At 38.2% G+C, this 24,690-nt stretch overlaps 2 protein-coding genes across 2 annotated transcripts in view; one reads left to right on the forward strand and one right to left on the reverse strand.

Annotated features, from left to right (window-relative positions):
• TMEM164 (transmembrane protein 164) overlaps positions 1–24,690 on the reverse strand; it is a 544,838-nt gene that overhangs the window by 231,129 nt on the left and 289,019 nt on the right. The window lies entirely within an intron of this gene.
• Positions 1–24,690, forward strand: part of AMMECR1 (AMMECR nuclear protein 1) — a 143,969-nt gene that overhangs the window by 57,174 nt on the left and 62,105 nt on the right. Inside the window, exon 2 of the mRNA XM_056125659.1 lies at positions 18,686–18,796. Coding sequence (XP_055981634.1) covers positions 18,686–18,796 — 111 coding nt within the window. The remainder of the gene's footprint in view (positions 1–18,685; positions 18,797–24,690) is intronic.

Consider the following 24,690-nt stretch of genomic DNA (forward strand, 5'->3'; position numbering starts at 1 on the left):
AGTAAAATATAATGGATCATAAGCCTAAATTAAATTGCAAAACTTCTTGAAGAAAACATTAGAATATCTTCTTAATTTTTGGAGTGATAAAGATTTATTGTTTTGGAACAGAAGTGTGAGCCAGGAAACTTGAAAAATTACATTTCATCAAAATTTTAAATGTATGCTCTTTTAAAATAGGTTAAGGGCCAGAGAGATAATACAACAGGTGAGGTACTTGACTGAGACACGTCAACCCTGGTTTTATCCCTGACACCACACATGGCCCCCAGAGCCCTGTCAGGAGTCATCCCTGAGCATATATTCTGAGTCCTGCTGGGTGTGGTCTAAGCCCCTTCCTCAGCCTGCATTTTCAATGATTGACAAAATTATTGTCACCAAAAATGAATTACCAGTTGTCTGGTTTAATAAAAAGTGCATGGTTTTACTGTATATGAATTATACCATAATAAAATTGATTTTTAAGAAGAAATATTATGGAGGTATTGATGTCGATTCCAAAGAAATCCTTACCTCTTACAAAAGAGGTTCTTAGATATTTTAGAATAGATGTTCTTTTTTTTTTTTCTTTTTGGGTCATACCCGGCAATGCACAGGGGTTACTCCTGGCTCTGCGCTCAGGAATTACCCCTGGCAGTGCTCAGGGGACCATATGGGATACTGGGAATCGAACCCGGGTTGGCCGCATGCAAGGCAAACGCCCTAGCCACTGTGCTATTGCTCCAGCCCCTAGAATAGATGTTCTTATAGCACAGCAGGTAGGGCATTTGCCTTGCACGTGGCCCATGTGGCTGACCCGAGTTTGATTCCTCCGCCCCTCGGCAAAGCCTGGCAACTACCCATGATGTATTTGATATGCCAAATACAGTAATAACAAGTCTCAAAAATTGAGATGTTACTGGGCCCGCTCAAACAAATCAATGAACAACGGGAGGACAGTGCAGTGCTACAGTTCTTAAGAGGTTGAATTTCTTTTTTAAAAGATAAAGTAGAGGAAGAAACAAAGGTAATTTAAGCATCCCTAATAAAAATATGGTTCTCCATTGTGTACTTTGTCCCTCCATTCTGCCTTTCTCCTTCCCCCTAAAATGAGAATTCCCTTTTTAAAGCTAAGCCTATCCATCTTTTTTAACCTAGAGGAGCAAGTGATCCAGTACAAGGATTTGAAAATCTAATGTTAAGTTTCTGAATTCAGAAAATATATGAAATAGATCACATTTTAATTGCAATTCTAATTAAGGTTGCAAGGCTTTCCTTGCAATAGGTAGTAAAATCTAGAATGAAGAAGCTGAATAACTTTCTGACTCTTTACAATCAAATAAATCTGGACATGTATTTCATATGTACTCTATTCCTGGAAATAGAATATGTTCTGAATATAAAACAAGATGGTTGAAAAATTTATGTGGGGAAGAAATATAAAGGTACAAAAAAAACATATCAAAACAAAATACCACTGAGCTACATCCCTGATGAGTGGTAGAGCTTATGTTTCACATGTGTGAGACCAAAGGTTTGATCTCTAGCCATAAACACCCCCTGATTCCACAAGATCCAAAACAAATCTTTTAATTTTTTTCATTGTTTTGTTTAGGTGTTATGAATTTTATGACTATCATATATTTAATCAAACATAAACACCAAAACACAGTTCCCATAAAAGTTTTTAAAGTGGAAGGGGGGCGTTCTGGTCCGTCCTTCACGCCCTACCGAGGTCACCAGTTGCCCCCCGCGAGCGGCTCTCCAGCACGGCCACGGCCCCAGAAGCACAAGGACTTAATGCAGAACCCAGCAGCTTGGAGCAGAAAAGTGAACGGACTCTGCATTGATCCAGGCCATCAAGTCTGCCGGAGGGGAAAGGGTGTTGCCCCATTCGCCCTCTCCTCTTTGGAAAGAAAGATGGCGGCCACATGGGAGCCTTGTGGACAGCAGGTATGAGCCGGGAGTGTGGGGGCGACTAAAACCTCATGGGAAGGGGGGCGTTTCGGTCCGCCCTTCACGCCCTACCGAGGCCACCGGTTGCCCCCCGCGAGCGGCTCTCCAGCACGGCCAGGACTCCAGAACACAGAAACCAATTTCTTAACTATCTGACTTTCAGTAGAAATACTTCCAGGGTCAATAGGTAAAAGAGCAGAAATCCAAAACCAACATTTAATTCTTGAACCCAGCCGTAGAAAGCAAATCACTTCACAATGCTTTTTCAGCATGTCTGATTTGGGGGGGGGGGTAAACTCTAAATAATAGTGGTGAATCTTTTATTGAAACAATGAATCTAATCAAAGCAGATAGAGTGTTAACTAGAATTCATCTGCCTCACAGGGACGGGGAGGGGTGGGGGGTGGGGTTTTATTGGGGTTCTTCATGGTAAAAAATAAGTATTGGTAAAGGGAAATGTGTTTGATATTTGCATGACTGAGACATAAACCTGAAAGCTTTGTAACCTTTCCCACAGTGATTCAATAAATAAATAAAAAAAAAAAAAAAAAAAAAAAAACTGAAAAAAAAAAAAAAAAAAAAAAAAGTTTTTAAAGTGATAAAAATTAGGATTTACTAAATCAATATTCAATGTATAACCCTGGAGTCTGATTCTCTTAGTGTTCTTTGCTTTTCTTATGTTGAATTTAGAACATGATTGACTTCAGCCTTTTAACACTTGCACACCAGCACCCATCCTGAGTACTTGTTCATAGACTAGAAGTTATAACCATGGCATTCTACCTGCAAACTGTAAACTACCTGCAAACTGTCAGTGGTCTGTGGACTGGTGATTGCTGCTTTAGAAATTTTAAGCTTTATGTGCCCCAGATGATGACTGAGTGGCTAAAGTACTTGTCACGGGAGTACAGGCCAGAGTTTAAACCTCACTGCTGCCAGCACATTCTCACGGGAATCCTAAGAGCTCTTTTTGGGATCTCTGATTTTAAAAAAGGGCCTAAAGATGACTCAGTGGCAAAAAAAGCACCCAGGGTAAGTATGAGGCTAGGATTTTAATCTGGTGCCACTTCATGGGCCAAGGTTACCATTCTAATAGCCACATTGTCTGGGGATCCCTAGTGAGAGAGAAAATGATATATTTTAGATGATGTAGCAATAGTATAGGATTTTAAGGCTCTTGCCTTGCATACAGCTATTCTAATACAATTCAAGCACTGCATATGGTCCACTGAAAACTACCACGTATGGCCCAACCCTTCCCCAAATCTTTTAAGACATTAGTAGAAGAGCATTACTTTTTTTCCTTGTCTGATTTTAAACAATTCTTTTTGTAGAAAAAGCTGAGTCTTAAAATTTCAAGCTCTTTGAACAAACAGTTTCACACCGAATTCCAAGTAAAAATGTTTTCATTTTGGAAAAATGTAGCGATTTGTCATTCAAACTTTGTGGAATGGTTTTCAGATATTACAGATTTTAAAAATTTTATTATCAAAAAACTTAGTTAATCAGTCTTAACATCTTACAATGTATTAAGTTTAGTTATAACTACAATGTAAACGTGAAGAGAAAATACAATGTATTTGTATTTTGTACATTGTATATTGTACAAATGTATTTTTCCTACTTTAGGTAGTCTTTAACATGTAATTAGGAGTTGGGTTTCTCAATAATAAAATAATAAGATCAGTGATAACAGTATATCAAGTTTAAGGTAAGTTTCTTTAAAATTTGCTGAAGAAGGGGCCGAAGAGATAGCACTGTGGGTAAGACTCTTGTCCCCAAGACCTCATGTGTTCTCCAGAACCCCACCAGGAGAGATCCCAGAGTGGAGAGCCAGGAGTAAGCCCTGACCGCCACTGGGTGTGGCCCCAAAATAAAAACAAAAAATTTACTTAATGGTCAGGTGATCGGGCAGTTACAGGCGCATATCTAACATAAACCTAATCTTGGTCTGAGTACTGGCACCACATGGTCCCCACATGATCATGATATTTGATCTCTGTAGGCTTCCACGTACCACCAGGGTGGTCCAGGTATCCCTGATTCCACAAGGCCTATGCTGCATCTCATCCCTGAGCTCAGCCTGGTTGGTGGATAGTTGCTAGTGGAGCCTTAGGATCTCCTAAATAGTGCTTGGGAGCACGCCCCCCCCCCCCCCCCGGACAAAATACATAGAAGTCTACTGGAAATTATTGCTTTGGATTTGCTAAGGGAAATAATTGGTTCTTTGATTTAAAATTTAACATGGTCAAGCGAATCCTTCAAATTTTGCTTGTGATTTGGTCAGTTATGTGTCAGTGGTGATTAACCTTGCTTTATAAGACACACACTCACATTTTCAATATTCTTAGTCATCTGAAAGACTTCAGACTTATTTACCTCTGGCATTTGTCAGTTAAATTAGCTTTGTAAAAGTGGGGAAAAAAGAATATTTTGCTGCTCTGATAAAATTTCTAGTAACAGCAAGCGAAGTATTTAGTATTTTCGGGTCGTCATTTTCAGATATGTGTGGTTTCCTATACCAACTTATTCTGTGTGTTTAGACAGTTTGTCCTGATTCTTCTGAGCTCCATGGGATATAGGCTCTTTGGAAAGGTTGGAAGAATATGATATAAGGCTATAGTGGTAATTTAATATGTGGGTGGCGATGCCACAATTTGTTTTCCTCACCATCTAACAGTACATTAATGTATCTTCTTTATCTGCAGTAAAGAATTGCTATATACAAGAAAACATAATATGTAGGCAGGATAGATATACAGCACTTAATCTCTTTGCCTTGCATTTATCTGAATCTGGTTCAATCTCTGGAACCAAATATATTTCTCTATTCCCACCAATAGTGACCACCACATTATTCAGTGATCCCTGAATGATACAGAGTCGAGAGCATGCCCTGAGCACCAAAGTGTATGGGTTCCCCCAAAATTGTAAAATTCATTAGCGCCTTATTATAAATCCTCTCCCCCACACTTGCCTCCTCTGCTCTTATCTCTCCCTTAATGGCTTACTATCGCTTTGAATTTCAAATTATCTTGAGGATTTAACACTCCTTTATTCATTAATAAGCCTCTTTAATATGAATTAAATAATCAGAACAATGACTAGCTGAATAATCGTTAACCAGTGTAAGTGGAAACTGTCATTTGCAGGAATCTTGTAGATGTCAGATACCTGATTTTATTAGAATACCTGAATTTGGTGAAAGCTGTCTATACAGCAGGGAAAATGGAAAAAATGAGAGAAAGTCAGATGTGTTACTGGATAACCAAGAAAGATGAAATGGTAGGTTTTGAATGAATTTCTAGCACTGCACTGTAACACTGTCCTCCCGTTGTTCATCGATTTGCTTGAGCGGGCCCAGTAACTAACGTCTCCATCGTGAAACTTGTTGTTACTGTATTTGGCATATTGAATGAAATAAAAGTATAAAAGCCTGTAAATTGTATTTTGTGTTAGGCCAGTTTCTCCTGGTACATTTTAGCTACCATTTCTCTAGCCTCCTAGCAGATTTGTGTCTGTGCTTACCATGTAATATTCATGGAATTTCCTTACAAGCTGGTATTTTATGAGTGGGGAGGTTGGGCCACATCTGACAGTGCTCAGGACTTACTCTTGGCTCTGTAGCAGTGCTTGTATGTGTGGTGCTGGGCATGGAACTGGGGTTGACCTTGAACAAAGTAAGGGCCTTTCCGTCTGTACTATCTCTCCAACCCATTTTTGAAGACATTGGGAATTGCTAATCAGATTAATTTTCCTATGCTGTGAAAAAGTTAATCAGTAGTATGAAAATTTGAGAACTAGAACTACGTTCTACCCGAACCAGCTTGCTAACTCTGTATTTAGTATCCTTGCAAAATTAAGGGGAAATAGCTGATTTCTCAAAACCTTTCAGCTAATGACCTCAGATAAATTATACTTTTTGAATTATATTTTGAGATTTCCTAGGACTGAATTGCATCTCCAGAAAACTCTTATGTTGAAATCCTAACCCATGATGATTGTGCTAGAATCTATCAGGGATAGTATGATTAAATGAAGTGATAAGGGTAGAGTCCTGCTCTGATAAGATTAGTGACCTTGTAAGACTAGATACTAGTGGGCTCCTTTACACATTTTTGCTCTTCCTGGGGGCTCATGGGAAAGGTTATGTGGAAAGAGGGCAGTCATTTAAGAGCCAAGAAGATTTCTCACATAGAACTTTGCTGGAACCTTGATTTTGGACTTTCTTGCTTCCAGAAGTCAGGGAAATTAATAGTTCTTATTTATGCTATCTGTTGGTGTTGTTTTGTTATGGTGACCCAACCAAACTAACACAGATTTTAACCATATTGGGTAAATTTATATGACTTGAATCTACAGTTTATATGATTTGGAAATGATATGACTTTGCTTTGAAACAGGGAGCTAAAGGTGATTAAAATGGCGGTGATTAAAGATTTCAACATTTCTGGTTTTTCCCTCTGGGTTATAAATCCTGGGGAACTACAGTCATCGAATGGGATGTTATGAGTCAGTGATAAGTTGGAGTTTTGAGATAGGCTGCTGATAAATCTCAGTATGATTGAAAAACAGTCATTATTTGATGGCAGAAGAAAAGAACCAAGCTAAAGGGGTTTTCTTTTTCTCTGTCTACCTACAATGTTAAACTCTTTGAATACCCCTATTATAGTAATTACTATTAAATTGGTGGTGATTGAGATGATACTGAGTTAATGTTAGCATCTACAAATCTCATTTTAAAGAATCTACTTGTAAAGAAGGCAACTTGTGAGAGTAAGGCCCATGCAAATGGCTGAGGCCATTTTACAAACTTGTTTCTAAAATGTTGGGGTGGAAAAAAATTCTGATAAAATATTAAGTAACTATGTCCTTACCATAGTTTTCTCCTCAACTACAAACATATTTCTCATTTATTCTAGCTTGTAATAATGGAACAGTAACAAAGATGGCATAGACAGTACCATGCAACTTTGACTGGGATATCCCATTCAGATTTACATTGCTTTCCTGTTTTTGCTGATTCCACATATATTTCCCTGAAAACTGCAACTGACCTATGGACATTGGCTGCTAGTTGGCAGGTAGGATTTACCTAGATTAGGTGGTTATTTCCTGTTCCCTTATTCAGACTTTAGAAAATGAAGAGTATTTACTTTTATCCAAAGGTTTCTTAGAAAATATTGGTTAAAAATGTCCAGAAGTTGGAAAATTCCTTTAATAAAAACTTTTTGCTACCCTCAGATAAATATTTTCATTAATATTTTATCATTTCATTTTGAGTCCCTTTCTAGATTATAGTATTTTTTTCAGTGTATGTAGGTGGCCGCAAACCATATGGTAAAAGTATTTTTCAAAAACAGTCAATCTTTGTCATACTATGAGCTGTATTTCTTATTTCCATGTTATTGAGCTCCTCCTCTGAACAGTCTCAAAATGCTTTTCTATTTTGATCTGTATCTAATCATGCTGATGTTTATCACCTTTAGGGAACTCATACATGTTTTAATAACACATTTAAGAATGAAATTTCTTATTTAGTCCCATTCTGTGTTGGGGAAAGAAAAAGATGATGCTGTTTTTAGATAATACTTATTGAGTGCATCCATAGTCATTGCACTGTGTAAAATATAGTTATTATACTCAACATATAATATTTTTATTGTTGAAGTAAAGTGTTTTTATTTAGACATATATGAGGAAGGAGGAAGATTTGTGTGTTCAGGAGAGAACATGGGCTTCTCCATCAAGAAGAAGCCTAGATAAAATCTCTTATGCTCAGTGATGCTTATTACATTTTAGCCTGCTTTTAAGATGCCTAACTTTCCAAGTTATTTCCTTTATTAAATGTTCCTTTTGGATTTGGGAGGTTATTTTAAATTCAACATCTATGTTCTCTATAAAAGATGCATGAGCATACAAATAAAATGAAGAGGCAAAGATTTTGAAGCAATAATTTTATTGGCTTCTAAAAATCTGATTTCTTCTATATTCAGGCACCTGTTTCAAACACAGTGGGGTTATCAAGTTGCAATCCCGCCCATCTTTGACACTGATACCTTCCTTGCAATACAAATCCTCAAGTGTATGTTGCTGGGGCATACAGGTATCCATGAGAGTGCAGATAATTTTGCATCTGGTCTGCCTCTATATTCTGGGAGGAGGACATATTCTATAGAAAACGGCCTGAAATCCATGGACTGTTACAATTAGAAAGACCACCGCAAGATATTAAGATTATCAAGCTGCTTTCTATTCCCTGAAAGTACTGTACACTTTTACATCATGTGCTAATCACGGAGTATCTTTTCTCTTAGGTTGCCTGGCAAAGTACAGCTTATCCTCCAGCCCCCTGACCCCTGAATTAATCATGCCTTCATCAGTGATTGCATAGCATTCTAAGAAACCATATAATTTATTTGAATGTATCCAACATAGTTTCCAAAATATTTAGTTATTTTTCTGTTTGTATTACAAATTTGGACGTCTGCTTGAGGAAATTGGATTCTAATAAGAATTATATCCTGATATATTTTAGTGGAATAACTAAGGGAAGTAAAAGTTAAGAATTTTTGTTACTTTATGTTCCCCAGATGAATGCAATATTTCTATGTCTCTCCCTCTCTTTCTGGCTCATTTCGCTTAGCATGATAATTTCCATGTAGTACCACTTGTATGTAAATTTCATGACTTTATCCTTTCTAACATCATTGTGTAGATGTACCAAAGTTTCTTTAACCAGTTATCTGTTCTCAGGCACTCAGGTTTTTTCCAGATTCTAGCTATTGTAAACAGTGATACAAAATAGGAGACTAACACCCAAGAATAGCAGAGGTAAGTACCAGGAGGTTTACTCCATGGCTTGGAGGCCAGCCACACACTCTAGGGGTAAAGGCAGCTCAGATAGAGAAGGGAGCACCAAGTAAAGGGTGTTGGGAAGATCTGCCCAGGATGGGAGATACATGCTGAAAGTAGACTATAGACCGAACATGAATGCCACTCAATTTCTCTTTTGAAAACCACAGCACCCAAAAGGAGAGAACAAAAGGGAATGTCCTGCCACAGAGGCAGGGTGAGATGGGAGTATGGGGGATGGAAGGGCTACTGGGATTAGTGGTGGTGGAGAATGGACACTGATCGAGGGATAGGCACTCAATCATTGTATAACTGAAACCCAAGCACAAAAATTTGTAAGTCTACAATTGTACCTCATGGTGTTTCACTAATAAAAATTAAAAAATAAATAAATAAAAAGAAAAAATTTAAGATTTTTTATTATTTATTTTGGTTTTGGGGACACATCTGGCAGTGCTTGCTTGGGGGCTCATGGGATCATCCAGTTCCCAGGATCAAGCCCAGGCCACTCTCATGCGAAGTATGTCCTTTAAGATATCTCCATTCCTCCAACTTCAAACAGTACTACAAAGCAGTAGTAAGTAAGACAACATGGTACTGGGCTAGAAACAGACCTGCAGGCCAGTGGAACAGAGTTGAATATTCTGTCTCAGACCCCCAAATATATGACCACTTAATCTTTGACAGAGGAGCAAGAAATGTGAAGTGGAACAAAGAAAGCCTCTTCAGCAAGTGATGCTGGGAAAACTGGATAGCTACCTACAAAAAAATGAACTCTGACCTCTGTCTAATGCCAGACACAAAATTCAGATAAAAGTGGATTAAAGACCTCAATATCAAACATGAATCCGTAAGGTACATAAAGGAAAATGTAGGCAGAACTCTCCAGGACATTGAAGCTAAAAACATCTTTAAGGATGAAACAGCACTGACTATGCAAGTGGAAGCAAACATAAACAAATGGGAGTACATCAAACTAAGAAGCTTCTGCACTTCAAAAGAAACAGTGACCAAAATACAGGAAGAGCCCACAGAATGGGAAAGAATATTTACCTAATACCCATCTTATTAGGGCTTAATATCCAGGATATACAAGACACTAATAGAATTGTAAAAGAAAACCTCCAACCCCATCAAAAAATGGGGAGAAGAAATGAACAGAAGTTTCCTCAAAAAAGAAATACAAGAGGGGAACACCTGCGGCAGCTCCGTGGGACTGTCCATCACCTAATCGGCCCCTTCCCTCCAGGTGGGTAGCCCAAGCCGGGATTGCTGCTCCTCCCTCCCAGCCCTGCGCCTTTTCCCCGCAGAACCTGACAGCACCAAGAGGGGGACACCTGCCACAGCTCCATGGGACTGTCCATCACCCCTCCTCCATTCCAGGATCCTGGGTGGGAGTGACTCTGGGACGGGACGGGGGCGTGGCCACCACGTGGGGGCGTGGCCTCACAGAAGTGGGCGTGGTCTTCCGGGCGTGCTGCCGCTTACGGGGCCACAGTTATATTTCCCATCTGAGCACTCAGGACTTTGATCCCACACCTTGTCGCCTAACACTGACCAAAAATTTCTGACCACCTCTACTATAATACAACAACATCCCACTCGCCTACTCCATTGTTAACAAAAGACCTGTATGAAATGAGCTGTACAAGCTCAATACTAAAAAGCATCTCCTCCAAAGCTTCACTGAATGTCGGTTATAAAAAAAAGAATAACGCCTGATTGAGAAGAAGGGAGAAAGGGAGAAGGGTGGCTACCATCGACCAACCTTATCCAAAATCCTTTCTCACGATAAGAGGGAACAGTACATGTGATTTCAGGGTTCTATCTCTAGGCAACCAAAACAACATGAAGAAACAGTGCAAATCTCCACTACAAGGCAAATACGAAGAAAAGAATCCCGAATTCTCAACCGAGGTTGTCCACAGTTATGCTCTCTTCGATAAAGAAATCTGGGACGAAATGTGGAGGGTGTTCAAGGATCTACTCAAAGAATCAATGGAAGAGATATCCAGAAAACTAAAAGAAGAAATGAAAGAAACGATAGAACAGATAGTCGAGAAAATACAGGAAGGAATTAGAGCAGAAATAAAAAAGCTACAAAAAGAAGTGTCACAAATAAAGGATTCAGTAGATGAAATTAAAAAGTCAGTAAGTGCCCTTAGCAATAGGATAAGTGCAGCTGAAGAGAGGATCAGCGAGCTGGAAGATGAGCAACAGAAATCCCATAGGGAACAACAAGCAATAGGAAAAGACTTCAAAATGGCTCTAAGGAGAATCAGAGACCTAGGGGATGATGCCAAGAGGAACAACATTAGAATCATTGCAGTACCAGAAGGACAGGGAGACAACCCAATGAAAAAGCTACAGTAAAAGAAATCATTGCTGAAAAGTTCCCAGAGTTAAGGAATGCAGACATCCAGATCCAAGGAACCAGAAGGGTACCAGCTAAAAGAGACCCCAGAAAAAACACTCCAAGGCATATCATAGTCAGAATGATGGATGCTGTGGACAGAGACACAATATTCTTTACAAGCAGCAAGGTCAAAGAAGGAAATTACATACAAAGGAGCACCCCTTGGATTCACAGCAGACCTATCAGAGGAACCCCCCCCCCCAAACCCGAAGGCAATGGTGGGATATAGTAGAAAAAACTCAATGAAATGAACGCCTCACCAAGAATACTCTATCCAGCTAAACTCTCACTCAAGTTCGATGGAATGATACACCACTTTGTAGATAAACAACAGCTCAGGAACTTTATGCACTCGAAACCAAATCTAAAAGAAGGACTAATGGGGCTTCTGTAAGATAGCAAGGAAAACACGTATAAACACAACCAACTCCTACAGAAAGATGGCACAAAACCCCATGACAATAATCTCCCTTAATGTCAATGGTCTAAATGCACCTACCAAGAGACACAGAGTGGCAAAATGGATCCAGAAACTGAAACCAACATTCTGCTGTCTACAAGAAACTCATCTGAACAATCAGAGCAAGCACAGACGCAAAGATAAAGGATGGAAAACAGTCCTGCAAGCAAACAGCTCCTGTAAAAAAGCTGGGGTGGCCATATTAGTATCCGACAACATTAATTTCAGGCTGAAAAAGATTATAAGGGACAGCGAAGGCCATTTTCTCTTCATCAAGGGATACGTGCAACAGTAAGAAATCACACTCCTAAATGTATATGCACCTAAAGAAGGAACAGATAGATACGTAAAACAACTGCTAACAGAGTTTAAGGAGGACATTGCTAGCAACACAATAGTAGTTGGAGACTTCAACATCACCTTATCACCTCTGGATAGATCAACAAGAACAAAACTCAGCAAGGAAACATTGGCTTTGAATGAAGAAATAGAAGAGAAAGGACTTATAGACCTATACAGGGCTTTGCACCCCCAAAAGAAAGAATACACATTCTTCTCCAGTGCGCACGGAACATTTTCCAAAATAGACCATGTGTTAGGCCACAAAACATACCTCAATAGAATCAGGAAGATAGAAATAGTACCAACAATCTTTTCAGATCATGATGCACTGAGGATAGAAGTGAATCACACACAGACACGGAGAACCAAATCAAACACCTGGAAACTAAACAACTCACTGCTGAACGAGTGGGTCAGGAAGGAAGTCAAGGACGAAATCAAAAGGCACCTGGAAACAAATGAGAATGAAGAAACGAGCTACCAGAATTTATGGGATGCAGCTAAAACCATATTAAGGGGAAAATTTATAGCCCTGAAAGCATATCTAAGGACGGAAGAAAGGATGCACATAAGCAACTTGACTTCACAACTCAAGATCTTAAAAAAGGATAAACAGAAGGAGCCCAAATCGGGCAGAAGGAAAGAGATCATAAAACTTAAAGCAGAAATCAACGACATGGAAAACAAAGAAACAATCCGAAAGATCAATGAAACCAAGAGCTGGTTCTTCAAGAAAGTAAACAAGGTAGATAAACCACTAGCAACACTCACAAAGAAACGGAGAGAGAGAGAGAACCCTAATAAATCGAATCAGATATAAGAATGGGGATATCACAACGGAAACCAAAGAAATTCAAAAGATCATCAGACTACTTTGAAAGTCTGTATGCCACGAAACAAGAGAACCTAGAAGAAATGGATAAATTCCTGGATTCCTATAATATCCCAAAGCGGAGTCAAGAAGATATAGAATACCTGAATAGACCTATTAACATCAATGAAATTGTAATCAAAAGTCTTCCCAAAAACAAAAGCCCAGGTCCAGATGGATTCACTAGCGAATTCTTCCAAACATTTAAAGAGGACCTACTGCCAGTACTTCTCAAGCTTTTACAGGAAATTGAAAAAACAGAAACTCTCCCAAACAGTTTCTATGAAGCCCATATCTCTCTGATACCAAAAGGAAACAAATACACCACAAAAAGAGAAAACTACAGACTGATATCCCTGTTGAACATGGATGCAAAGATTCTGAACAAAATACTGGCAAATAGAATTCAACAACTCATCAAAAAGATCATACACCATGACGAAGTGGGATTCATCCAGGGGATGCAAGGATGATTTAACATTCGGAAATCAATCAACATAATCCATCATATCAACAAAAGAAAAGATAAAATCATATAATCATATCAATTTATGCAGAGAAAGCATTTGACAAGATCCGGCACCCATTTATTATGAAAACCCTCGCCAAAATGGGGATAGAGGGGACTTTCCTCAATATAGTTAATGCCATCTACCACAAGCCTACAGCAAGCATCATCCTCAATGGGGAAAAACTGAGAACCTTCCCCCTAAGATCAGGGACGAGACAAGGATGACCACTGTCTCAACTACTGTTCAACACAGTACTGGAAATAATAGCAATAGCGATTAGGCAAGAAAAAGATATTAAGGGCATCCAAATAGGAAAGGAAGAAATCAAGCTCTCACTATTCGCAGATGAAATGATCCTATAATTAGAGAACCCTAAAACCTCTACCAAGAAACTGCTAGAAATGATAGACTTGCATACTAAAGTTGCAGGCTATAAAATCAATACCCCAAAGTCCATGACTTCCCTATACGCAAATAGTGAGAGAGAAGAAAATGACATGAAGAAAACAATCCCATTCACAATTGTACGCCAGAAAATCAACTACCTACGAATTAGTTTAACTAAAGAAGTAAAGGACCTGTACAAAAAAAAACTACAAAATGCTGCTTCTTGAAATAAAAGAGGATGTGAGGAAATGGAAAAATATTACCTGTTCTTGGATCGGGAGAATTAATATTGTCAAAATGGCAATACTTCCCAAAGCACTGTACAAATTCAATGTGATCCCTATTAGGATACCCATGACATTCTTCAAAGAAATGGATCAAACACTCCTGAAATTTATATGGAACAATAAGCCCCCACGAATAGCTAAAGCAGTTCTTGGGATAAAGAAAATGGGAGGAATTAACCTCCCGAACCTCAAACTCTACTACAAAGCAGTAATAATTAAAACAGCATGGTACTGGAACAAAGGCAGAGCTGCAGACCTATGGAACAGGGTTGAATATACTGACATCTCCCCTTAAACATACGATCATCTAATCTTTGATAAAGGGGCAAGAAATGCGAAGTGTAGTAAGGAAAGCCTTTTTAACAAATGGTGCTGGCAAAACTGGACGACTACATGCAAAAAAACTGGGCTTAGATCTCTGCCTAACACCATGTACAAAATTAAGATCCAAATGGATCAAAGACCTCAACATCAGACCGGAATCCATAAGGTACATTGAAGACAAAGTTGGCAAAACCCTCCATGACATTGAAGCTAATGGTATCTTCAAAGATGTCATGCCACTGGCCAAGCAAGTGAAAACAGAAGATAGACAAATAGGACTATCTTAAACTAAGAAGCTTCTGCACCTCAAAAGAAACAGTGACCAAAATACAAAGACAGTCTATAGAATGGGAAAGGATATTCTCCAAATACACATCCAACAAGGGGTTGATATCAAGGATATACAAAGTACTGGTTGACCTGCACAAGAAGAAAACATCCAGCCCCATCAAAAAGTGGGGCAACAAAATGAATAGAGACTTTCTCAAAGAAATCTGAATGGCTAAAAGGCACATGAGAAAATGCTCTACATCATTAATCATCAGGGAGATTCATATCAAAGCAACAATGAGATATCATTTCACACCAGAGAAACTAGCCCACATTCAAAAGAACAAAAGCAACCTGCATTGGCGTAGATGTGGTGAGAAAGGGACCCTCCTTCACTGCTGGTGGGAATGCTGACTGGTGCAACTCTTTCGGAAAACAGTATGGACGATTCTCAAAAAATTAGAAATTGAGCTCCCATTTGACCCAGCAATACCACTCCTGGGAATATACCCCGGAGAGGCTAAAAAAGTATAGTCGAAGTGACATCTGCACTTGTTTATTCGTTGCAGTACTGTTTACAATACCTAGAATATGGAAAAAACCTGAGTGCCCAAGAACAGATAACTGGTTAAAGAAACTTTGGTACATCTACACAATGGAGTAATATGTAGCTGTTAGAAAAAATGAAGTCATGAAATTTACATACAAGTGGTACTACATGGAAAATATCATGCTAAGCAAAATGAGTCCATCAGAAAGAAAGGGACAGCCGTAGAAAGATTGCATTCATCTGGGTAACATAAAGTAACAAAATAAGAGACTAACACCCAAGAACAGCTGTGATAAATACCAGGTTGTTCACTCCATGTCTTAGAGGCCAGCTGCACACTCTAGGGGTAAAGGCAGCTCAGATAGAGAAGGGAGCACCAAATAAAGGGTGCTGGGAAGATCCGCCCAGGATGGGAGATGCATGCTGAAAGTAGTCTATAGACCGAACATGATTGCCACCCAATGTCTCTTCTGCAGACCACAGCACTCAAAAGGAGAGATAGAACAAAAGGAAGTGCCCTGCCACAGAGGCAGGGTGGGATGGGGGATGGGAGGGTGGGAGGGATACTGGGATTGGTGGGGGTGGTGAATGGGCACTGGTGGTAGGATGGGTTCTCCATCATTGTATAACTGAAACCCAAGCACAACAACTTGTAAGTCTACAACTGTACCTCATGTTGTCTCACTAATAAAACAAAAACAAAAACAAAAAGAGTTATAGAGTAAATATTTTTGCCCTTGTGACCTGTATCATCTGTTGCTATCTGTAACTTGGCGATTGAAGAAAAGCAATAGACAATTATGGACATATCTGTGTGAGTGTGTTCAATAAAATTTTATGTACAAAAAAAGAAATACAGGGGGCTGGAGCAATAGCATAGCAGGTAAGGCATTTGCCTTGCATGTGTCCGACCCAGGTTCAATTCCCAGCATCCCCTATGGTCCCTTGGGCAGCACCAGGGGTAATTTCTGAGTGTAGAGCCAGGAGTAACTCTTGTGCATTGCCAGGTGTGAACCTCCACCCAAAAAAGGCAAAAAGCAAAAAAAAAAAAAAAATAGAAAAAGAAATATACATGGCCAAAAGGCACATGAAAAAGTGCTTCACTTCGCTAGCAATCAGGGAGCTGCAAATTAAATCAACAATGAGATATCATCTCACACCACGGAGACTGGCACACATTCAAAAGAACAAAAGCAACCAGTGCTGGTGTGGATGTGCTAAAAAGGGACACTCTTTCGCTGTTGGTGGGAATGCTCACTAGACCAGCCTTTCTGGAAAAGTATATGGACATCCCTCAGAAACTAGAAATTGTGCTTCCATATGACCCCACAATACCACTTCTGGGAATATGTCCTGAGGATGCTGACATCTGTACCTATATGTTCATTGCAGCACTGTTCACAATAGCCAAAATCTGGAATCAACCAAAGTGCCCTAGAACAGATGACTGGTTAAAGAAACTTTGGCACATCTACACAATGGAATACTATGCAACTGTCAAGACAGATGAAGTGATGAACTTTGCTTTTAAATGGGTAGACATGGAGAGTATCATGCTAAGTGAAATGAGTCAGAAAGAGCGGGACAGGCATAGAAGGACTGCACTCATTTGTGGATTATAAAACAACATAACAATAGGCTGACACCTCAGGATAGTAGATACACAGCACAGATAGATTGCTCCATAGCTGGAAGATTGCCTCTTGAGCAAAGGGGAGAAGGCAGCTGGAATAGAGAAGGAATCACTAAGAAAAAGATGGCTGGAGGAATCGGTCGGGATGGGAGATGTGTGCAGAAAGTAGATAAAGAATCAAGCATGATAACCTCTCAGAGTCTGTATTGCAAACCATTATGCCCAAAAGTAGAGAGAGATTATGGGGAATCATGTCTGCCATAGAGGCAGGGGGAGGGTGGGAAGGGGGGAGTGTACCGGGGATATTGCTAGTGGGGAATGAGCACTGGTGGAGGGATGGTTGTTTGATCATTGTATGATTGTAACCCAAACATGAAAGCTTGTAACTATCTCAAGGTGATTTAATAATAATAAAAAAGATATCTCCATTCCTTTGAAATATCTCTCCACTTTTAGGGCCTTACATTTTTATTGTTTTTGATAGCATATGAATTCATCCATACTTTGCTATTATCAAGTCATTAAGAATGAGAATACACAACTTTGGTTTATCATATCATTAATATTTATTATACTTACTGAGAACCCATCAGGATTTTTTGAAGACATAATAGTTGTTCTTAATCTGCCAGTAAACCTGTCTTTATCTAGAGATATTTTATCTAGTATTTGTTATGGGGAATTGTTGATATATAACTATCTGCACATAAATCTCTTGGACTGTATAGTTTCTTTCCCTTTCTGTGTCTTTCTTGCTTTCTAAATAAAACTACTACTTGACAAATATTAAAACTGTAATACCTTTGTTGTTTGCAGTGCTGGGACTGAATCCAACACCTCCTACGTAAAAGACAACTTCTTCTCTGCTGATCTACATCATCCTTGGCCCTCGCATTACTTTCTTTGTGCCATTTTATTTTATTTGATATTTGATGCTTGAGAGATTATTGGAAGCTATCTTATATAAAATATTTTAAAAATTACAAATATTACTTCGTTGTTTATTGCTGCCTTTTGCCTCTCCAAACCCTAGTCATTTATGTGTGGATGACTGGGGGTAGGAGTGGGGTGAGGAGGAGAACTAAGCTGAAGATGATAAAAATTGATAAAATTTTGTTCTAATAGTTTAGTTTTTGATATTTTGGACATTATAACACATTTCATTTTGTGTTTTATTAGGTAGCTATGAATATACTTACTTTCTTTGTGGCCTCATAGAAAGCAAAGGCTATTTTTGGCAGCTTTGTACTTCTTATAGCACTGTTCACAGGACTTTGCCCCTTATGTCTATTAAATCACAGGGTTTCACACCCAGTGGTGCTGAGAGGCTACTTCCAGCTCTGTGTCAGAAATCACTGGCAGCAGTCTTCAGGGGACCATGTATATCAGGGGTCAATCTGGAGTCAGCCGTATGCAAGACACGCACCTTAACCTCTGTACCATATCACCAGTCTCAGTAAATTTTTTTAAATAGATGATTTTAACCCTTTATCTAAACTAGATTTATAGATAAGTCAATAATGAAATTTCTTAAATGATGAATTAGGCAGTCATTCATAATTAGGCATTCATTCCTACTACAGCTAAGTGTCTTTAGGCAAATGGGCCTAGGTTTGAGTTCCTCACTCATTGTGTATTAATCATGGGACTGCCTCATCTTTATAATTGGACTGCTAATAATGTTGGCCTTGGTGAGACAAGTCTTGTTGGACTCGACTCTTGAGTACCTTGAGAGCTGATCGTCAGGTCTTTCATAACATTTGCATATAACCTTGCATATAATAAGTACTCAGAATACTTGCTTAAATTGATAAACTTACCCTGTTTTTATTTCCCATTACAGCCCACTGTTTGTAACATGGAAGATTGGACGAGACAAAAGATTGCGTGGATGCATAGGTACTTTTTCTGCCATGAACCTGCATTCAGGACTCAGGGAGTACACACTTACCAGGTGAAGACTAATTTTTTATTACCTCTGCTTCTACATTTTAAAAAAGTTTATGAAAACTTGAAACTGAGCTTTTTTAACTTCTTTACATCTGCTGAATTGTTGACTTTCTTGCCTATTTTTAAGAGATTTTTCTTCTCTATGATTCTCTATGACCATTATCTTAGCTCTTTAGAAAAACATATTTTATATGTATTGTTATAGAATGTTGTGATTACATGTATTCTGTTCTAGATGTTTTAGAGGTTTTTTCCTTTTTAGTAGATATTTCATTTTTTATAACTTAAAAATCAATGACCATTTATTACCAAAATGTATTATTCCACAATGAGCAATCATTGTGTTTTTTTTGTTATGCTTTTAAAAAATTGTTGGTGTCTCCTTTTCCTAACCTTTTTGTTACACTTTTCTGTACTTTGAAATTACAGAAAGAACCCAGGAAAATTGTGATGCCACAGCCTGGCAGCATAATCATTCACATTCACACTTTACCCAGAATTAATTGTAGCTTACTTATTTTGTTTCATTTAACACAATGACAAACTAATGAGTGCCTCATTACAGTTCTTAAAACTGTTCTTAATTTCTGAACTCACAAAAACTATCTAGCATGCCATCTGATTTTTTTGTTCAAGTGTAGATTTCTGGTAAATTATGTTCTGAAATTATTTCAAAAGAAGAAAATTCCTTAAATAATAAGCTATTAGTAAAAGAATTTCCTGTTTTTGTTCATATCTTAGGGTGATTATCTGATACAGTTCCTATAGTTGTGTTATTCATAGTGTGTTCAACAGAAATTGGTCCCTGATGACTGATAACCTGGGAGCAAGGTGCTTTTCCTCTGATATATGAAATTTGTAATTAATGGCATTTTGTTCTATATGCTTAATAGGGAGGTTATAGAGATGTTTGGGAATGAAGTATAATAATCACTTTGTTTTAGGATTAACGTTGCAGACTGTTATATAGAACTGCATGAATGCAGCTTATTGAATCAATAAATAAAATACTGATTATTGTGCTTAATATACTTGAATGTGTAGCTCACAGCTATAGGGTTTTCTTAGCTTACAGTGAAATTCAGAATGGCATAAGATTTGATAGTCATATTCATTTTTGAATTTTCACAGATATTAGAAAGTGGGTGCTTAGATGATGAAATAGCATACAAGAAATAAGAAGGGTCAAATGGCAAATGACCAACTATGGATTAATGGATCAAGAATCTGTGGTATATATACACAGTGGAATACTATGCAGCTCTAAGAAAGAAAAAATCATGGAATTTGTGCAACATGCATAGAGCTAGAGGATAATATGAAATCAGAAGGAAAGGAATAGATACAAAACACTCTCATATGATGGATTTGAAGATACAATAAGGTAGGAACAAAGGACCAAAGGCAACAAAACACAACAAGAAGAACTGATCTACATAACTGAGTTGATGAAGGGGGTGTTTGGAAGAGAGGGGCATTGAGGGACCCTTAGGGGAGGGAGATGGATACACTGGTGATGCGTGTGGTGTTGAAATTATGTACATGTGAAACAGTCATTAATGGTATTGTAAATCACAGAGACTCAATCAAAACATTTTTTAAAGATGAATGTTTACAGCCTTGGAAAAACATAATTTATTATGCATTTCCTAAAGTAAGTTGTTAAGAGGAACACTGAATAATTGGTATTGCTTGAAAATAGAGTTCTATGGTCATATATATTTTGTCAACACAAGTTAAACAAATTTAAACAGCTCTGCTTACTGAAGGGTTTCTCAGAATCTTTTATGTGAATAGTTTTGTGAATCTCTAAAAGAGATAGAAATTCAGTTTTTTAAGCCTTCACGTTTGGGTGGGAGGTCTGGGGCAGAATCTTTTATCTTCTTATCTGGTTTCTTATGCCTTCAAGTCTTCCAAGGAGCACATTTTCAGAAACACAAGTCTTTTATAAAACATTTGTTTCTTTATAGTTGGGGAGACTGAATTGATAACAAAGACACTGTTTGTGTTTTCTAATGAAACAATGATAGAAATTCAATATCAAATATTACATATTTTAGAAATTCTTAGTAAATGTAGAACAGCTTAGTTTGGTTTAACAAAAACATGAAGGGGTCAGAGTGATAGTACAGTGCATAGGGCGTTTGCCTTGTGCACAGCTGATTGGATTCAGTCCCCAGCATCCCATATGAGGCCCTGGGCCACCATATGTTATTCCTGAGTGCAGAGTCAGGACAAAGCCCTGAGCACCCCCGAAAGAAAACACGAAAGTTTTTGACTCTACTGACAAGAAGGGACGAAAATATCCAAGTTTTCTATGCTAGTAAATCTGTCTCCTAGAGTAACTACAAGAAGAATAACAATTATTCTGACAACTGAGATTCTGAATGAATTATTCATATACACAAACTTGGAAATTGTTCTGCATTTGCATATGTGGCTATCCTTATTGTAGTCTATGGCTCTTCAGGTTTCACTCTTCGATATAAGTTTCTAATTATATATGGTATTGTAGAGGCATGTATCTGTGTGTGCATATGTGTATAAACATATATATGCTTATCTAGATCTTTTTCACTTCTTGGTGTGATTTCTTTTCCTTAATATGATAATAAAATGAAATTATTTGGAAGAGAGAAAAAACCAAATATTATAACATACAATTGTCTTTTTGTTGATTCTTTTTGGAGTTAAAATTGGAGTTATTTTTAAAAATTGCAATATATTTTTCAGTCTGATTGGCACTTAGCATTTGCACCTGCTGTTGCTGTTCTTACTAGCTCCTGTTTATTAAGAACAGGATCACACCATCCTCGGGAGTGGCTCTTATCTCTCTGCTCTGGGTGTGCAACTTCTTCCTCTTGGGAGAAATCTGAATTCTCTCTTGAACACCTTTTCTTATCTACCTCCATTTTACTATAATTTTTCTGCTTCACTTAAAAACAAAACTCACTACATATCAGACACTGCTGAGGATCTTTGTATTCATGGTCCTCACAACTCTTAGGTATCTTTTCACATTTTTATTTATTTATTTATTTATTCATATTTTTTATTGAATCATAGTGAGGTACGGTTACAAAGTTTTCATGTTTGAGTTTCAGTCATACAATGATTGAACACCCATCCCTCCACCAGTATACATTTTCCACCTCCAATGTCCCCAGTACCCCTCCACCCATCCCAGCCCTCCCCCACTTCTATGGCAGACAAGTTCCCTCTTTCTCTCTACTTTTGGGTATTATGGTTTGCAATACAGATACTGAGAGCCCATCGTGTTTGGTCCTTTATCTACTTTCAGCACACATCTCTCATCGCGAGTGATCCTTTCAACCATCATTGCTTCTCTATCTCAGCTGCCTTCTCCCCCAGTTCATGAGGCAAGCTTCCAGCTATGGAGCAATCTTCCTGGCTGTTATCTCTACTGTCCTTGGATGTTAGTCTCATATTATGTTATTTTATAGTCCACAAACAAGAATTTTCACATTTTTTAAATGAAGAGCTAATATTTTTATTTAGTTGCACTATAGCACTGTCCTCCCGTTGTTCATCGATTTGCTCCAGTGGGCCCAGTAACATTATGAGACTTGTTGTTACTGTGTTTGGCATATCGAATATGTCACGGGGAGCTTGCCAGGCTTTGCTGTGCAGGTGAGATACTCTTGGTAGCTTGCCGGGCTCTCTGAGAGGGTCAGAGGAATCGAACTCGGATTGGCCATGTGGGCCGCGTGAAAGACAAACACCGTACCGCTGTCCTTCGCTACTTTAGGTAATAGAGTTATAGCAGCATTCAAGTTTGTGGTATTGCTGTACAAACTTACTGCCCACTGTTACCAAAGTGATTATCACCCTCCCCCTGTCCTGTCCCTATGTCACTACTGGCCAGAACTTCCTTCCCTCTCACCTATTCCCCCATTACTAGTTGACAGTTCTGGTTTTGGTGCATACTGTTACTTTCCTGAGCACCACCCATGTACTCACACCCTCCACCTAATGTCCCTGTATTACTTTCAGTTAATCTATTTGTTCCCCTTACCTCTTGCTCCCATATCTGCAACTCTCAGGTCTGCATTTCATTGTTCAGTGTTTATTATTAATTGATATTGTCTATACCCCTGATTTGTTTCTCTATATATCACATGAGTAGGATCATTTTTTGTTTGTCCTTCTGCCTCTGTCTTATTTTTTCACTCAGTATGATAACCTTCCAATTCTAATACTCAGATACTTTTATAGATAAGAGAGTTATGACTGGGCCTAGTGATGTAGCTCAATGGTAGAATACTTGCTTTGTGTGTGGGGGGGTGGGTAGGTTCAGTTCCTGGTACACAAAAATAAAAAATTAAAACCACAGAATTATGACTAATAGAGATGAACAGAGATAATCTCAAGTAAGAGTCCTTAAAATTTTGGCTAATAAAATGCATTGCAAGAGCTAGGGATGTGACTTGGTGCTAGAGTGGTTGCCTCACATATGTGATATGTGGGTCCAAACCTCAACACCTCAATAGCTAAAATGCACAGCAAAGTGTATGTCTATATATTTGCCTAAATTTTAGCTGCTGTTTATTTTTCTAGAATATATAAATGATTAATATATGTATTCTTATTTCATAAGGCAGGAGTGGAGTCTATCACAACACTTGAAAGATTTTGATTTCTTCTCCTTTGTGGGCAGTGTCTAGTACTTAATTCTTAAGTGCGCTTCTTAGTTGCTCTGTTTAATTCTGAGAAATTAGCAACTGAGATTTATCCCTTTCTAGAGAACAGCGTGACCATCATCAAAGTTTACATGTGTTATGAATTTCAAAGGGCTAAAGAAATTCTGAGAAAGGCTTTTATATCATGGTGAAAGAAGCAATCAGTGAGGAGATAGAGAAATTGGCTGGGGAACGAAGGAAAGAATATGACTTCTTCCAAGATTCACTAAATATTAGACTTTTTGAGATACAGGAAGTAGCTAAAAGGCGATTTTATTGCTTTCAAAGGTCCTGGCCAGATTTATGTTAGACCAAGTGTGCTTTTTCTGATTTAATATTGCAGTCGTTCATTTTCTAAAGCAGTTTGAGTTTACATTGTAAGAAGCATAATTATAATTCCCTTCCTCCTGGTGACCATTTTTATTCCTCATTATTTTAGATAGCTAGACTTGGCTCATTGTGAATAGTTAGTTTAAACAAGTCTCCCCTACCCCCATTTATTATTAGTCTTCATGATAGCATCACTCTGATTGATTTTTTTTCTTATGAAAAGAAAAGCTGTACATGAGTCACTTCTGACTGTACCCTACTGTCATAGAAGCTCGTTTTGGAGATGTTTAGCCAGACTATTTTTGGAAATTGTCTGTGGCAATACTTCTGGCTAAATTATGCTTTTGGAGAAATAGATGTATTAAAAACACTATTAATAAGAAAAATTAATTTACCTAATTTACAACCTGCATAAAGCAGGATGACCCGAGTCCTAAAACATGCATAGTGTGTAAATTTCAATATGTCAGTTAACAAATGAAAAAGTATGCAGTTAATAAGCATATAATTTAAGGTATAGTTTGGAGACTATATTGTTATATGCTCCTTACTTAAAATTATCAATAGTGTAGCACAGCTAAACGTGATCTGTAGAAATCTGGACTCCTCATTTTAGCAAGTATTAACCAGTTGAATTTGAACAGAGAATCTAAGATAAAGTGCCAGTCCCTGCTCCTAACTAGAGAGTATGGTCTCAATTCATGACACACCTACTGCCACAGAAATTCATTGTGGTGAGTTCTATCTACCAGGGCACCAGGCTGTTCAGTCGAAATTTCCCTGCTGCTTTAAAAGCCACAGGCACAATTTGTAGCAAAGACTCTCTGTAAAAGCTGTGAGAAGATGTGAGAAACGGAAAACAAGCTTT

Source organism: Sorex fumeus, unplaced genomic scaffold (genome assembly GCF_029834395.1).
Source record: "Sorex fumeus unplaced genomic scaffold, SorFum_2.1 ptg000058l, whole genome shotgun sequence".
In the NCBI taxonomy this organism is placed as follows: domain Eukaryota; kingdom Metazoa; phylum Chordata; class Mammalia; order Eulipotyphla; family Soricidae; genus Sorex; species Sorex fumeus.